This window comes from Pelodiscus sinensis, chromosome 29 (genome assembly GCF_052426305.1).
Source record: "Pelodiscus sinensis isolate ZL-2025 chromosome 29, ASM5242630v1, whole genome shotgun sequence".
Classification (NCBI taxonomy): domain Eukaryota; kingdom Metazoa; phylum Chordata; order Testudines; family Trionychidae; genus Pelodiscus; species Pelodiscus sinensis.
In genome coordinates, this window is record NC_143080.1 from 11,005,648 (window position 1) to 11,021,810 (window position 16,163).

Genomic DNA, 16,163 nt, shown 5'->3' on the forward strand with positions numbered 1-16,163 from the left:
CTGGGACCCCCGACCCTGGCCTGAGGTGTGGGGGACCCTAGCAACCAGGAACCTAGTGACCACGAGGCCTGGCCTGGCTTGGAAGGCAGCGGGTTCTGGCCAGTGGGAGAACAATGGGCTCCCCCAACCCTGTTTGAAGGGCCGGCCTGGTGCACGGACCATCCGCTAGCAGCCAGGACCAGCCACGGCAGCGCAGGGAGCAGCTGCAGACCACAGAAGCCACCACAAACTCCCGGAGCCGTTCTGCAGCTTGGGACGTGAACCCCAGGCCACCGCAGGCACAAGCCCGGATTTCTCAGTCTGCCTGCTTCGGGCACGACCACGCAACTAGGGCAACGTGGAGCAGCTGGGATGAAAACTTCAGATGGGAAAGAAAATCAACAGGCTGGTGTGAAATCCCGGCAGCGTGGGGGCTGGGAGTCACAGGCACTGTGCAGGGGCACTGGCAGGCCTCTGCTTTGGGGCTGAGCTCCTGAGCACCCCTCGCCCCGGTCTGCTCTGTGCTCGATGCCTAAGAGCCACAGGAGGCTGAGTGACAGCCAGTGGGTCTCAGCCGGGTTTGCACCGAACCCTTGTGAAAAGGTGCACCGGGCCGGATGCTGTGGTGCATGAAATTGGTTCCGGATTTGAGTGAATTTGCAAACTGCAGCTGAACTCCCAGCGCCCCTGGGCCCGGGCTGACGCCCACAGCCAGGGCGCGTGGACTCGCCAGCTGGAGCGCGGCAGCGTCAACGCCAGGCCCACGTGTCGGTGCGTGGGCCACGTGCCCCTCTGTGCACCAGAGCCAGGCACAACATGAGTCTGTGGCAGCGCCGAGCTCTCCAGCAGCTCCAGAGGCCCCGGGGCCGATCCACCACATCATGGCCCGCCTGGGCCTCACTCACCCACGTCCTCGTACTGATGCTCGAGGTCGCTCACGGCCATCAGGAAATCCCAGACGTTCAGCTGCTTGTCCTCTGCAAGGGGGCAGCCGGTCAGGCGCGGAGCAGGCATCTTGCACGAGGGCCCCGCCTATCAAGGGGGGCCGGTGGTATATGGGGGCCCAGGCAGCAGAGCATTGCAGCCAGACACACCCAGGGCAGGTGATGCATGAAGGCAAATGGCCAGAGTGCACGTGGCACGGTAACCCGATGCCCACCCGCCAGCGGGCAGCTAGGAAAGATCGCACAGGAGGGTCCAGGAGCCACACCCGGGCTGGGAGCCCTGCCAGAGTGATAAGTGGGTGTGGGAGGGTGCAGGGGGTCCCAGAGTCAAACCCACAAAAACTAAACCCAGGCTGGGGGGCTGAGAGAGGGAGGCCGGGCACTGACTTGCCACACCTGCTGCCACCCCTCCCCCAGCTTTATCAGATCACGTTAAGCGTGGGACTTTGGCCTCCCCAGACACGTCTGCCAGGCGGGGAGAGCCCCAGAACTCTGTCCTCTAGAGGTAATGTCCAGTCTGCACCCATCCGCCCCCGGGCGTGGGGAGGGGCGGCCCCCTTCCGGCCCAGAGCCTCCACACGCAGCAGGACTCGTGTTTGCGTCTCTTCTCACCAGCGCTGGTTTCGCACCAGGGATCCCCGTGGAGTCACTCCCCGTTTGCACTGGTGTAAGTGAGCGCAGGGTTCAGTCACTCCGGCCGTGTGCTGGCTACTCGGCACACGCAGGGGGCTCTGAAAGCCACCGGGACCCGTGCTGTGTCCGAGCCCTCAGGGCATCCCGGCCTGCTCCCTTGGATGAGGACCCTGCCCCACTGCAGCTGGCACGTGCGTGTCTAGCTCGCCCCTCCAGCAGGCACCATCAGGGACCATGCAAGCAGGACCCTGCTGCTCTTCCAGCCTAAGGCAGCATTTGGCCCTAGGTGCCGGCAAAGGGATCACAGGCTCTGCCACCCAGGGGCACGTCCCTGCACCAGCAGCTGAGACTCACTGGTCACGTAAACATGTTTCAGCGCCTCCTGCAGCGTCTCCAAGCTCAGCCCCACGCCCAGGCAGAGCAGAGAGGGCTGCAAGTCGTCCACGGCGATCAGACCCTTCCGCATCTTGCTGAAAGCCTGGTAGGTGTTCTGGAAGGCTGCAGGCAAGGCAGGAAACCGACAGGTTACTAAGCCCAGGAAGCAGGGGCAGCAGCAAGATCCCCCCTCCAGTGGCTCCTCTGGCAGAGGAACTTGCTGCCGAGCGTCTAGTTTACAGCAGAAAACGCCCAGCTGTTGAGAGCTAAGTGGCAAATAGACGCGGGTCAGTTTCAACGCGAGATGATTGAGAAAGAAAATCTGAACACCTGCATCTCAGCTTCCTTTGGGGTTCGATTTCCTGCCCTGAGGAAAGACTTTCTGGTTCCCTTTTTAATGCACGTGGTCATCTTATTGTAAGCGGGGGAGTGGTCCCACGATTGTGGGGAACTTTCCTGGCTTCTATACCACCCTGGTGAAATGGACCAGCGAAAGGATCTGAGTCCCCGCTCCCACTTCCTTTACCCCACGGCTCCCTGATCCTGAGGGCTCCCCCTCCACTCTCCTGAGTAGCAGAGTCCTCGAAACCCCAACAAGGCTGGGCCCAGGTTTCCTGGGGCTTAATCCCCGACCTTGTAGTCACTAGGGGCAGGAGTTAGGGTGTCCCCACTCCGAGGTGCTCTCCTCACACTGCAGGCCTTCTTGGCCCAGTGATCATTTTATCAGGTTCAAAGCAAATACAATTTATTAAACATCAACTGATTAAAGAGAAAAGAATAAGAAACAATGAGAATGGTTAAATGAGAACACACAGCCCTGCTCTGTAGCACGGGGACATCAAAACAGCAGCCTGCAGAGTGTAAGGACAGTTCACAGTCTCTTCCTTAGAGGCCCCTTAGAGGCCCTGGATGTGCTGCAGGGGGGCTGCAGGCTGGACACGCTTGCTCTGGCAGTGACCACACAGCCTCAAGCTCTAAGTGGCCAGACCCCTCTCCCAGTCTGGCCTGCTGGGCCTCTTGGCTCGTGATATCTCCCTGCCCAGAGCCTCTCCCTGCACTTTGCTGGTCCCAGCTGCTCACCACACCCAGCTGCAGGCTGTGCTGCCTTGTCCGTCTCCAGCTCCTTGCGTTACTTCTCTGTCACTTTTGGCTCTCTGAGAACTGCCAGTCTGCTGCTCAACACAGGGTCTGCGCTCCTTGGGCTGTGTGTGCCTGGCTCTGTTGCTGCAAAACTGCCTCTCCACACAGCTTGCACTCCTTGGGCTGTGTGTGTCTGGCTCTGTCGCTGCAGGACTGCCCCTCAGCACAGCTTGCACTCCTTGGGCTGTATGTGCCTGGCTCTGTTGCTGCAGGGCTGCTTCTCCACACAGCTTGCTCCTCTTAGCTGTCTCTCAGCTCTCTCCTTGCTCAGAGAGACCCAGGAAAATCCCAGCTCACAGGGAGGACGGGGCCTGGCCTCTCACTTTCCTCACTGGCCTGTCCAACCTGTCAATCAGGCAGAGCTAGAGCGTTGGCTGCTTTCCATTGTCTCTGGGGTCTGTCAGTCTCAGGGCCCTGATTTCTCATGGACCCTTCCCCTTTTGACACAGGGAGCTGGCGAACCAAAAACTCCCACAGAGTTTTAGTAAGGGGCTAACAGTCCCCTTACATTATTATATGACGGCCAGTTAAAAAAATCAAACTCAGGCCAACACAGTTTGATTTTACCAAAGCAAAACTTTTCAATTGGTTGGGAATGGATTTTTGTTCTCCGGAGTCACAGCCCAGGGGAAACCTTGAGAATGTTGGTTCTTGTTCTGCATGAGAATGGAAACCAATTCCAAATCCTGGATTTTCCTGCACAATGAAATTCCGGTTCCTGCTGAGCTCCAGTCTAGTTGCATAACGGAGGGTTTTAGTTCCACGCGCTGGGCATTTAAATTCTGGTGTGGACTGTGGGAGGGGCCATGTGCGCACACATATAATCAGTGCTTTTTTGCATGGGGCCTTGAAGGTGAACTCCAGATTCCACCCCCTCCTCCTTGATTGGCAAGTCTGTTGGCTCTTTGGACCTGTAGAGTTGGCGTATGATCCAGACTGGACACCAGAGCTGCGACCACGGGAGAGCCCAACTGGTCTCGAGTGGATTCTGACCCCACTGAGATCCAGGGGTCATGCTGTGTTCAGATCGCCCTAGGAAATGTTACTGGGTGTACTGGAAAGAACATCCTTAAAACTGAGCACGGTTACTGCGGTGGCTGGCTGGATAATTGCAACGCTCTGTCCCACAGCCACATCTGGGTCCTCCACCGCCTGCCATGGCTCCCTCCCTCTCACTCACCCTCAGTCTGGGCAAAGGGCGAGGTCTCCTTCAAAACGTCCAGGAAATCGGTGAAGACCAGGTTCCCGTTTGCTGCAAGAGAGGGGCGTGGGTCAGAGGGGGAGGGGCTGAGAAAGCCGGCAGGACGCTGGGCGGGGCCGCTCACCATCAATGTCAATGGCCTTGAGCACTTGCCGCATCTCCGTGCTGGTCACGAGGATCCCCAGCGCGTGCAGGGTCAGGAGCAGGTCGTTGACGTGGATCCTCCCGTTGCGGAGGGCGCTGAAGACCATGCAAGCTTTCGGCAACCCTAGAGCAGGCAAGCCGGGGGACAGCTGGTCAGGCCCCGTGCCACATGCCCATGGCAAGGGGCACCCCACTGCTTTGGGCCGGAACGCATGCTCTGGTGCTAGCCCTGGGGACTGAGACTCTGCCCCCAGCAGCCCTGGTCGGTGACGGGAAAGGCCGGCTTTGGACCTGCACAAGGCTGGCTCTAGGAACCCATGTGCCAGACCCCGGAGGCTACAAGCAGGGATACTTAATGCAACAGTGCAAAGCTTATACCTGGCACTTCCCTAGGGCTGGCGTTTGCTCGGTCCAGCTGCAAGCACTTTACAAAGGGCCGTTAGTCCCATTTGACGGATGAGGAAACCGAGGCACGGAGCAGGGCTGTGACTTGTTCACGTCACCCAGCAGAGCTGGGAATAGAACCCAGGCCTCCATCTGTGAGGCCAAATGCCTCCCTACCTAGAGTGACCCAGCCCTTCCCATAACCATGGGCTGCCTCTAGACTGGCATGATTTTCGGAACAGAGCATCTAGATTGGCATGGACGCTTTTCCGGAAAAGCACTTTTTGCGGAAAAGCGTCCGTGCCAATCTAGATGCGCTTTTCCGCAAAAAAGCCCCAATCGCCATTTTTGCAATCGGGGCTTTTTTGCGGAAAACAAATCTGAGCTTTCTACGCTGGCCCTTTTGCGCAAAAGCTTTGCGTAAAAGGACTTTTGCCTGAATGGGAGCAGCATAGTATTTCTGCTAGAAGCACTGATTTCAGACAGTAGGAAGTCAGTGCTTTTGCGGAAATTCAAGCGGCCAGTGTAGACAGCTGGCAAGTTTTTCCGGAAAAGCAGCTGATTTTCTGGAAAAACTGGCCAGTCTAGACACAGCCATGGGGTTTTCTAAGAACATTTGCTCTTCCCAAATTGCCCCGCCCCTTAGGAACTCGCACATGACCCAGATCATCTTCCTGAGCAGGCCTGAGCGCGCGGACTGCCTGCGAGCAGGGGACCTAGAGCTCTTATTGTGCAAAACGGTGAACTTCCCCTCCTTCCCTCTCCTCCCCTTCCCATTTCATTTTGCAACAAAAACCTGAAACACCCTTCCACTCCGCCGAGCACGTTCGTGTGTGGGAGGACCCGGGAAACCAATTCCTGACCAGCTGCACTTGGCCTCTGCGTTTCGGGGGCATGCGCGGGGGAATCTGGGTTACCTTCAACTCTCTGCACAGCCCAAGGCTCGTGCTCCCCGACCTCCTCGTACAGATGCATGTAGAGGTTGTTCAAGGCTTTACTCATCCTGTTGAGGAATCAGATGCACACAGAGTCCTGGTGCCAAACGGTCCTGGTGACTCAATGCTCAGCCCCCCCTGGTCGCCATGACCCACACAGCCTGGAGGGGACAAAGGCAGGCGAGCCCCGGGCGCTGATGCGGAGCACCCGCAGGGAGCAGTGAAAGCCGGAGTGTGTGCTCCCCCCACCAGACTACTGCCAAAGGGACTGAGTGGGAAGGAGGCGGACCCAATCCTTGGCCTCCCTGCTGGGCCAGGAGCAGGGCTGGGGAACCACCAATCTCCGCCTGGAGGGAGAATCCCCGACGGCGAGTTCCATTCTGCGCCGCATTGCAGGGGGCAGGGCCAAGCCCCACAGCACAGAGGCCAGCAGACGGCTGTGGCAGCACTCCGTCTCTGCCCCTTTCTCTTGCCTTTCGCTTCCCTGGCCGCCACCCTCCCCCCCCTTGCAGCCCAGGCACTGGCCCTGAAGGCCAGCCAGAGAGCGAGCGCGCCAGCATCTCCTGCTCCGGGAGGGAGAGCGGACAGCCGCCGTTCGGTACCTGGGCGCCCGGGAGAAGCTCTGCTTGGGATAGCTGGGCGCGTGGGCCGTGCTCCTCCTCGGCCGAGTCCGGCCGTACCCCTTGTCCACGCTCTTCTCCCTCCTCCGGCTCGCTGCCCGCCGCTTCAGCATTGCCTCGAAGGAGGGCGTGATCTAGGTACAAAGCCACTCAGGGCAGGTCCGTCCCCAGCGGGCTGCAAAGAGCTACAGCCTAGGGTGGGGCAAGGCTTGGGGGAAGGGAGGTGCATGGGAGGTCCAGGGCGGAGGGGGATCAGGCCCCCCCCGGCTAAAGCAGAAGTCAGTGCCTATGGGGCCAGCCACTGCCAGGGGGAGTTACAGCACCGCAGTGGCCTCTGCATGAGCCAGCCGCTGGAGCAGGGCCCGTTAGAACACAAGAGCAGCCAGACTGGGTCGGACCAAAGGACCGTCTCGCCCAGTGTCCTGTCTGCCCACAGTGGCCACTGCCAGGTGCCCCAGAGGGCGTGAACAGAACAGGGAATCATCCAGTGATCCCTCCCTGTCACTCGGTCCCAGCTTCTGGCAACAGAGGCCAGGGACACAACCCCATCCATGGACTCCATGGACGTATCTCATTCTTTGTTGAACCGTTCTAGTCTTGGCCTTCACAACATCCTCTGGCAAGGAGTTCCCCAGGTTGACTGTGAACTGTGGAAAGACATAATTCCTTCTCCTTGTTTTACACGTGTGGCCCTTGTTTACTTTCTCTGCACTAGTCATGATTTTAGACCTCTTCTATCCCCTGAGCTTTCTCTTTTTCCGAGGTGACAAGTCCCAGTCTTATTAAGTTCTCCCCAGAGGAAAGCTGTTCCAGACCCCTAATCATTTTTGGTGCCCTTTTCTGAACCCTTTCCAATTGCGAGATGACTTTTTTGCGATGGGGCGCCCACACCCGTGTGCAGGACTCGGGTGGCAAAGTGGCAGAGGAGTGAAATTCAGTGCCGATAGCTGCAAAGAGGTGCCCGTTGGAGCACATCACCCAACTGTAGGTCCAAACTGGTGGGGTCTAAGGTAGCTGTTACCACTCAAGAGCACTCTTGGAGCCACCGGGGAGAGTCCTCTGAGCGCGTCCAAGCCCTGGGCAACGGCGGTCAAAAAAGCGACCAGAACGTGGGGAATCATGAAGAAAGGGACAGAGAATATCCTGTTGCCTTCATAAAAATCCGTGGCATGCCCACATCTCGAGTCCTGCGCCCGGGTGTGGGCGCCCCACCGCAAAAAAGGCAGGGAGGGTTCAGGACGAGGGAAGAGGGGCCCTTGGCAGCACCAACTGAGAGGGGCAAGTGGGAAAAGCCCTTGAGAATAGTGTTCCCTGTAAGCTGAGCACTTGGGCGGCTCACCCGGGAAGGATTCAAAAGCCCCCCAGCTGATTAACCGAGCACCCACAACCCGAGCATGTGTTTCTACTGGTGGTGCACATCTGCACATACCTGGGTGCACATAAACATTTATTCCGCACAGGGATGGAAAAAATTAGAAGGCGCAGTGCCTGAGAACCATGTGTTTGGAGAACAAAGCTGGAAATAGATTCTGGGTGCAGCAGGGAGCCTTCACATATGTGCCCGCAAGAGCGCATGAGTCTAAGGTTGCCAGATGGTTTAACAAAATATACCAGGCACCCCCCCCCCCCCAAAAAAAACACTGGGAAAAAATTTTGTTGAGAAAAAAAAAGGGGGACACCAAAGTTGTTAAACAAAAACAACAAAAGGTCACTGTGCCTTTAAATAGCCCCGCACTCCTCACTCCTCCGCCCCCAACAGATGTGGCAGAGGAAAATTGTTCCAGCTGAGTTTCCGTCCGAGGGAAACAGGAAATCTGGGCGAAAACTGGACACCTGGCAACCCGACGTGCGTCACCGTGTAAACGTGTGCTCACACGCGTGTCGGTCTCACCTCAGTTGCTTTATCAGCCTTTGGGACGTGCTGCCTGCGTTTCACAAGCCTCGGCGACGCCTGCGCAGAATACGGCCTGAATTGCAGAGACACACCCAGGGATTAGGGCCTGGGCGCTATTTTCTGCTTCTGCTTTTAGAGACTGGCAGCTTTTTATCAGAGATGGGACCAAGCAAGGATGCTGGATCTGGCCTTGTTGAACCTGGGGCCTGGCCGAGCGCAAGACCCTGACATGGGACTGTCCATGTAACAGGCTGAGCCCCAATCTGACTCCAGAGGCCTGAGCGGTTGGGGAACTTCACCCGGGATCCCGCTCTGGCCAGAACATCCCAGCCTGGGCTCAGCGGGAGCTTCGCCTGCACCCCCAAACGTGCTTTCCTGCAGATGCATCTTTGCACAGGAAGCCGGGGCCCGTCGCACAGGGCACAGCCCAAGCCCCCTCTCTCGCTCCGGGCAAAGAGCTAAGCGGGGGCTCAGTCAGGCCCAGGGCAACGGGGGAGGATGGCCCAGGGTTCGCTCGCCTGAGCGGCCCAGCCATGCTGCGGTGCAGAGCGGAAGGGCTGGTGATGAGGGAGGAGGCCGGACTGACCGAACATCGCCAGATGCCCCCTGGGGGGGTCGCAGGTGGCAATGGGGAACTCCAGCCACGGCTGCAGCGGGAGGGGCCGGTGCATTCAGGTTGGGGGCCCCCTGGTCCCTCCCCACAGATGGCCAGGGGGCTGTGCGTACGGCGTGTCAGCTCGCGGCACGTCCCCGGCTGAGCCCCAGGGAGAAAGGCCGTCGCAGCCCCAGCGAGCCCGCAGCCACTGGAAGCGTGAGAGAGATCGGAAGGTGGGGGTGTGGGAAGGAGCTTGGTTACCCTCCCCTCAGGGTGCCCCACCTCAAGGACAGGGAAGCCCCGCTGGCTTCAAGGCCATTTCCCGGGCCGGTCTCTAGCTGCCTGCGCCTCACCCCCAGCTGCCGGAGGTGGGACCCAAGCTGGCGCCTCCGGGGAAGGATGCTGCAGCAGGGGATCCCAGAGCCAGGCCCTACCCTGCCCCACAGGAATCTCATTGAGTGACCCCCCCCATCCCGCCCCCGGCCTCTCGCAGGCCTGGCGTTCACAGTACAGTGCGATGGATGCACCCCGGGTCGGGGCATGGCTGCGGCAGGGGAACGGGAGAGGTGCCAGCCCAGGCCCATGACGGGACAGATCCGTGCCGCGCGCTCCTCCCGCTTACTTGGCTTGTGGGCAAGAGCCTCGGGGCTGCTGCCGCGCCTCGGTGGCGGGGGAGAGCGGCGGCTCGTCCTTGCCCCCGGCTGCGCCATGGCCGGAGGGCTGCTGCCAAGCCTGCATGACGGAGCAGAGGGGCGGCTCCCGCCGGATGTGCTGGTCCGGCGGCTCCCAGAGGTCCATGGCTGCCTCGGCCTGCTCCCCGGCCGCTTCAACGCTGCATAAAGGGGAAAGGACCGAACATCCCTGGCTGTGGCTGCCCGCGCTCCCACCTCAGCGCACCCCACGGAAGCAGGCGGGGTTAAAACCCGGTTGGCGGAGGAAATCCCTCCCCTTTACCCAGACTGGGCATGCTCCAACTGCTGGGGCAGTATAAAAGGCAGGAGAGCAGCTCAGTCTGTGCTGGCCTCCGAAGGACCAGGACTGGGACCACGACTGCCAGGGCTGCACCAGCCAGCGACATAGACAGCGGGCACCCAGGAGACCGCTGTGAGTTCCTAGCACCAGAGGAGCCCAGGGAGAAGCCAGAAGACCCAGGGACCATGTGGGACGTCGCCCTCCTAGCACTGGTAGGGAGTGACCCAGGGAAGGCATCTCCCACCCAGGTGAGCTCGGCGTGTTTCGGTCGGAGTCCCCGCTGAGCGAGTGGTAGAACGCTCTGCCGCTCACAGGGCCCTTGGTTGGGACCAGATGGAGTAGGGTGGGCCTGGGTCCCCCTACCGGGGGAGCCACCCCTACCCCATTGACTCTGATAGGCTGTACTGCCCTGAGATAAGGGCTAACATTATTGATATTAGCCATTAAGCTAAACTCTCCTAGACCAAGGGTTCTTGTTTACAGACTAGAAGAGTCTGCTGCCGACCCTGCAGCTAGACAGTGTCTGCACACTGGGGAACCCTCCGCCCAGGGATGTGCCACAGCACAGCAGCCTTGGGGAGGGTGTGGGGCAGGGTGCGGTGTCTCGCTCGTAGGCCATGGCAGAGCATTCCTGGGGGCAGCCTGTCCTGGAGCTGCTTAGCAGCCATGTGAGGAGACAGGCGGATACAGGGGCCTGCGTTCACCGATGGACACCCACAAAGGCAGGTTGCTGCACTGTTTCCATCCTGTAGGGGGCAGTGTTGGCTCACGTGTGCACATACATGCTGGTGCCTATGCCTGCAAATCCACCCCCACCCCCACCACCCCAGGCCAGCGCCTGGCAGTGTAACGACCCTGCTTAGAGCTCAGTTAATTAGCACAGTCACGGGGATCACCTCTCTGCTATTTTGCTGTCAGGGCAACTCTTCCATTTCTCACATCCCTTCTGAGCAACCCCCCAAGGGGGTCTGGTCACACAGCCCATGGGCTTCAGGCACCAGAGTCCCATCTGGGACTGCTGACTCCGGGCCCCTGGGCGGTGACACTGGGGAGCACAAGCTGAGCCAAAGAGAACCAGGGCTCTGTCCGTCTCCAGGGATCCCTCCTGGGAGTTGTTACAGTCACTCCCGTCTTCGCTCCGCTGCAGGGCACACCAGGCCTGAGGCTGCTTGCGAGGGGCTCGCCCGGGTAGGCTCATAGCCGGAGCCAGGCCTTTGCTAATGACACTGTCCCCTGCTATGGCCCGAGCGGCCTTAGTGTGTCCCGGTCTCCATCCTTCTCTTCTGCCTTCAGTGAGGAAGGTTCCCTCACCTCTGGGAACTCTCCCCCAGTGGCCTGAAAGGGGAAGGAGTGAGGGTTTTCCACCAGCAGCCACCTGGGGTACGTCTAGACCAGGGGTTCCCAACCTGGGGTACGCATACCCCCAGGGGGTACGAGAAGCTTGTCAAGGGGGTACGGGGAATATTTGGTAAATAACTAGATTATCCTAATTGAAATATTCCAAAAGTAGTCGTGTTAGTGAAAAAAGTTGTGGATTCTAGAGTCTAGAATTTATTTCCTTTCATATTGAATAGGGGGTACGGGAAGGTTTACTAAAAGCCAAGGAGGTACGGGGACTGAAAAAGGTTGCGAACCCCTGATCTAGACTATACCTCTCTGTCGACAGAGAGCTGTAGATTAGGCACGTCGAAATTGCTAATGAAGTGGGGATTTAAATATCCCGAGCTTCATTAGCATAAACATGGCCGCCGCTTTTTTTTGAAATGGAGCTTTTTCGAACCCCCCCCCCCCCCCCCCCCGGCAGTCTTGACGCGGATCTTTCAAAAAATAAACCCTTTTTCGACAGAGAGGTGTCGTCTAGACACAGCCCTGGAGACACAAAGGAGACGCAAAGCCCATCAGGAAGGCTTTCCTCCTGCAGACACCTGGCAGGGCGAAGGAGACAGAAGCCCGTCAGGGAAGGCCGGTTGCCGTGGCCCCCGGGGGCCCTGGGTTGATCGTGGGCCAAGCTAGAGAAGAAAGCGTCAGCTGACCGTAGCGGCTGGGAATGTCAGCCGGGGTTAAACAACAGTTGGGTGAGCTGGGCAGGCCAGGAAAGGTTAATGATGCAAAGCGCGGGGAGTGGAGGAGGAGCCCTGTGGAGACAGGCAGGAATGCAAGCCAGCATCTGTGCTGCTCCCTGGAATGCGTTCCCTGGTGTGTGTGCTGGCCAGGGAGGTCAGCGTACAGACATTGAAACGATTAACCAGAAGCCTGGGCTTCTCAATGAATCCAAACGACATGCACTCCCCTCCCCCCCGCCGCGCCTCTGTATTAGAGTCAGCGGGGTGGGGGGGAGGTGGGAGCTGGTGCCTGTGGGGTGCTGGTTCTCACGGTGCCACCTACTCCCACCCTGCTGCTTCCCGCAAAGGCAGCAGCGCGGGGAGCCAGTGCCTGGGGGAAGCCGGTTTAAAAGCCAGCTCCCCGCGAGCACCAGCTCTTGCGGAGCCGCCTGTCCCTCCCTCCCCGGCGCTGATGCCTCTCATAGAGAAGCAGCAGCGTGAAGGGTGAGGGGGGTAGGCAGGAGCCAGTACATGTGGGAAGTGGCTTTTATCGGCTCCCACAGAGCTGCCCCCCCCCCCCGGGAGACAGCAGTGCAGGAGGTGGGGGAGGCCACGGCAGGCGGGATGCGGGACCAGCCTCAGTCCGTGGGAAGCTCAGGATGGCCCCCACAGACAGGAATCGCTGCTGCCTCTGTCCAAGGCAGCAGGACGGGGCAGCAGGCAGGAGCCAGTGTGCATGGAGAGCTGATTTTTAAACAGACAGCAGTGGGGGGGGCCGAGGGCTCCCTGGGAGTGGGGCCAGGAGCTGGGAGCACACTGGCCGCCAGCCCCACCTCCGGGAGGGGGGGGGTATTTTAATAACCGTGTAACCGCTAACAATTGGTGCGGCTACACGATTACGGAAACAACTGGCATCTAACATCCCTAGCGCTGGCTGCGACGGCGGAGGACCCGCGAGGCACATTTCCCACTCGTTTCAAGAGGAGATGCCCGCGTGGGCCTCTAGGAAGCGATAGTACAAGCCAAGGCCACCTCCAGCTCCAGGATCGCTCATTGCTCCGGGAAGTAGACGCGGCAGGAGGTCAGCTCTGGGTCCAGCAATGAGCTGCAAGCCGGGGCAGAGATCCTCAGCTAGGGGAAGTCACAGGGCCACCCCTGGGCTCGCTGGAGTTCTGGACCCGCAGGAAAACCTTGCTGTAAATGCTGCAGAATAAACCTCTCCCCGCCGAGGGCCCTTCTGTGCCCGGGCTGCTCTAGAGAAACTGCCCTGGCCAGGCCGTCCCCAGAGCCCCTTGACACCAGCCCTAACGGCGCAGGACCGTTTCCGCGTTTTGTCAAACCAGGACGTGCCCACGAACCAGAGCTGGGCTTGGTGAACTTCCCGGTTCAAATGTGGAGGGAGGCAAAAAAGTTTCAAAAGTTGCCAAAAAGTTTCACGTCCCCAGCTTCCAAGTGGAAACCAAATCTGAGTTTCTGGCTTGCAGAAAGCGAAGCCGATGCGAGGGAGAGAGGGGCAGGGAAAAGAGAGAGAAGGTCAAAGCTGGACCAAGCGTGTCAAATGTATGGAGCCAGGCTGTTTGCTGCGGCCCCAGCACAACGCAAACCCAGGTTCGCAAGGAGCGTTTGGCTGGTCGCCCCGGTTTGAGGAACGCACCCCCCCCCCCCCCGTGCAAACCCTGGCAGGAGGGGAACAGGCTCTCACCTGCCCAAGACCAAGGGCAGGGACTCCGGGCTGTGGTCGGAGAGGCCGGCCTGACACAGCGAGAAGGCTGCTCTCAAGCCACCTCCCCCAGCCAGTGCGCAAAGCAGCGATGAGCCAATGACAACTGCCCATTTTGGGTGCCACCCCGGCCTCCATCCGCTCCCCAGGATTCGGTTCCCTTCACCCCTGTCCCACAGCCCCCTGCCAGCCTATCCCTGCGCCCACCAGCTCTGCCAATGCCCCTGAACTTTAACCTTCACCCCCCCGCTACCCACCCTGCTTGTCCCACACCCAACCCGCTGGTGCCTCTTACCCTTGACTTGAACTCAGATCCTCAGCTGTCTATGGGAGAACGGACAAGGCCCTGCCACCCAAATCCATGGGCCCTCGTGTGAACGTTTTGCACCCAACTCACCCTGGGATTAGGAGCAAGACTGTGATCTATCTTCGCCTGGCACCCACGCTCCTGAACGACCCGCCTGGGACGGTGGCCAGGCAGGCGATGGGGCAGGGTTGGCACCACCTGGCCGGGCTCGATGGGTGTCCCAGGACTACTCACCCGCCACCAGATCATGAAAACGACCTCGGCCTTGGCTCCGGGCGGGGGCTCTGGGCCCGGGCGGGGCCTTGTGACAGTCCTGGTCTGGAGGAACGTGCAGCCCGGAGCGCGTGCCTGGCTCCCTGATGTCACTGTTCCGGCTGATGTCACAGTGTGCCAGGCGCCAGAGCCTGGGGCTCTTCCCTCTTCGCGCTGGCCCGAGCCTGGGAGCACGTTAGAGCAGCCTCAGGGCTGTCCTAGCTGCACCTCGCTGCCACATCACCCCAATGGACAGGTTGTGGCCACGCCCCCTAACCCCATGCCCAGCCCCCAAACAGCCGGTGCCCCCATGTCAGCCTGGCCGCTGGTCCTGCTGTGTCGTTCCCGGGGTCAGCCAGCTCTGCACGGCAGGGAGACCGACGGCGCCGTAGGGGGGCTTGGATCTGGCTCTGAGTGCGATTGCCGTGAATCTTCCTGCCTAGCTCCCCATTGTCCCTGCTCAGTACCCCCAGCTGGCAATGAGGAGCGGGGGGAGAGGAGGGGGGGTCTGATCGATCGATCCCCTCCCCCACTAGGAGAGGGGTGGGCCCAGGTGGTGCTGAGGTGTTTAAGGGGACACAGACATTGACTTGATCTCTGTGGATGGGGGGCTTCCCTCTCCCCTTCTCTCCATGCGCCTGGCTATTTCCCCTGCCCCCCACCAGGGTTCATAAACCCTGCAACAGCCCCTGCCCTGGGCCAGGTTCGGTTTCCCGTGGCCAGCAACGGGGCTTGAATTCTCCAGGGCGCCGCACCGGCTGCTCTGCTCTGCTGCATACACAAGCCCATCCGGCTGGGGGCTGAGATGCTCCCCACAGGGCATGCCCGGGCCTTATGCCCCTGCCAAGCTCTTCTCTGCCGGACCCCCAGGAAAACGGGTCTCCGAGTGGCCTCAGCTAGAGTCTCCTTTGCCAACGGACAGCGGCCCGATCCGGCCCTGGATTCCGTCTCGGGAAACGCCTCCCTCCTGTGCAAGGCCCAGGCTCGTCCTTTGTGCCAGGGCTGTGAGGGCCGGGCACTGGCTGCTTTCTTGAACGGCCTCCCTCTCCCCCCGCCCCGGGAACACGGTCAAAACTCTGCCTAGAATGGAAACCACGTCACGCCACCCCTAGCTCCGCCCCGGCGGGGAATGGGAACTCCCAGGGCACGTCTGCGCTGCAGCGCGAGCTGGGGACACTTCCAGTAGCCCGAAATAGCTATTCTGCGTCTTTGAAACCAGCCCGGTATTTCGGGCTATCACGGGCTCGCTACGCGGCCGTCCCTGTAACCTCGCTCCACGCAGAGCAGGGGGCGTTCCGGAATAGCGGGTTACTTCGGAATTCGGCGCCGGGTAGACAGCGCCAATGACGAAATAAGCTCTTCTGAAATGTCCTTGAAATACGCGAGGCGATAGGCCCCCGACCTCAGTGTCATTTCCTACGTGGTCTCCAGACCTGCCCATCGTGGCCCCGTCGTTCTGCACGTGGAACGCCTCGCCGCGTCCTAGCCCGATACCAGCTCCAGCGGGCCAGCGCTCGGCTGCCAGGCACCGTGTGGGTCTGCCCCAAAGCGAGTCACGCCTCAGAGGGGCCAGGAGTGCCCTGGCTTGGGGCAGGAGCAGGCCAGACCCCTCCCATCTGGCGCTTCTCTTCACAGCCCGGGGCTTTCTGTTCATCTGGCCCAGGGCCAGACGGAGCCTCCTCTCTGACTGCAGCTTTGCCACCCTTGTTACCATGCATTGCTATGCCCGGACGGGCTCTGATAGACCCCGCTCCCCCGCCAACCCCACTGTTCAGTTCCAACTTCCCTTCCATTTAGCTAAAAACATCGTGTTAAAAACGGCCCCAATTGCTTCGATTTGGTTGAAACAAAACCTCCGTGTCCGATCCAAGCCCCTTCCCCATTTCGATTCGCTAAAAATGTCCCGAGCATTCACCGTCGGACCCAACACACGTTTTCTTCTGATTTTCCAAACTTGCCAGCGGCCTGCCACATCCACCATTCACCCAGCACCCGCTGCTGCCCGGAGCGGCCCCCGAGAGGCCAG

The 16,163-nt window shown here is 60.1% G+C and overlaps 1 protein-coding gene across 12 annotated transcripts in view; it reads right to left on the reverse strand.

Annotated features, from left to right (window-relative positions):
* Window positions 1-16,076, reverse strand: part of EFCAB3 (EF-hand calcium binding domain 3) — a 107,685-nt gene extending 91,609 nt beyond the window's left edge. For 11 of the 12 annotated variants that reach the window (XR_012898082.2, XM_075911697.2, XM_075911703.2 and 8 more), the window contains exons 1-9: window positions 14,120-16,076; window positions 9,467-9,676; window positions 8,247-8,322; window positions 6,338-6,489; window positions 5,718-5,803; window positions 4,397-4,540; window positions 4,252-4,323; window positions 1,911-2,054; window positions 885-956 (exon numbers count right to left, since the gene is read on the reverse strand). Coding sequence is in view for 11 of the 12 variants with exons in the window: in XM_075911697.2 (XP_075767812.2) it covers window positions 885-956; window positions 1,911-2,054; window positions 4,252-4,323; window positions 4,397-4,540; window positions 5,718-5,803; window positions 6,338-6,489; window positions 8,247-8,322; window positions 9,467-9,642 (922 nt within the window). In the remaining variant the exon portion in view is untranslated. The other variant, XM_075911696.2, reaches the window with a different exon arrangement.
* Window positions 16,077-16,163: the final 87 nt, after the last annotated feature.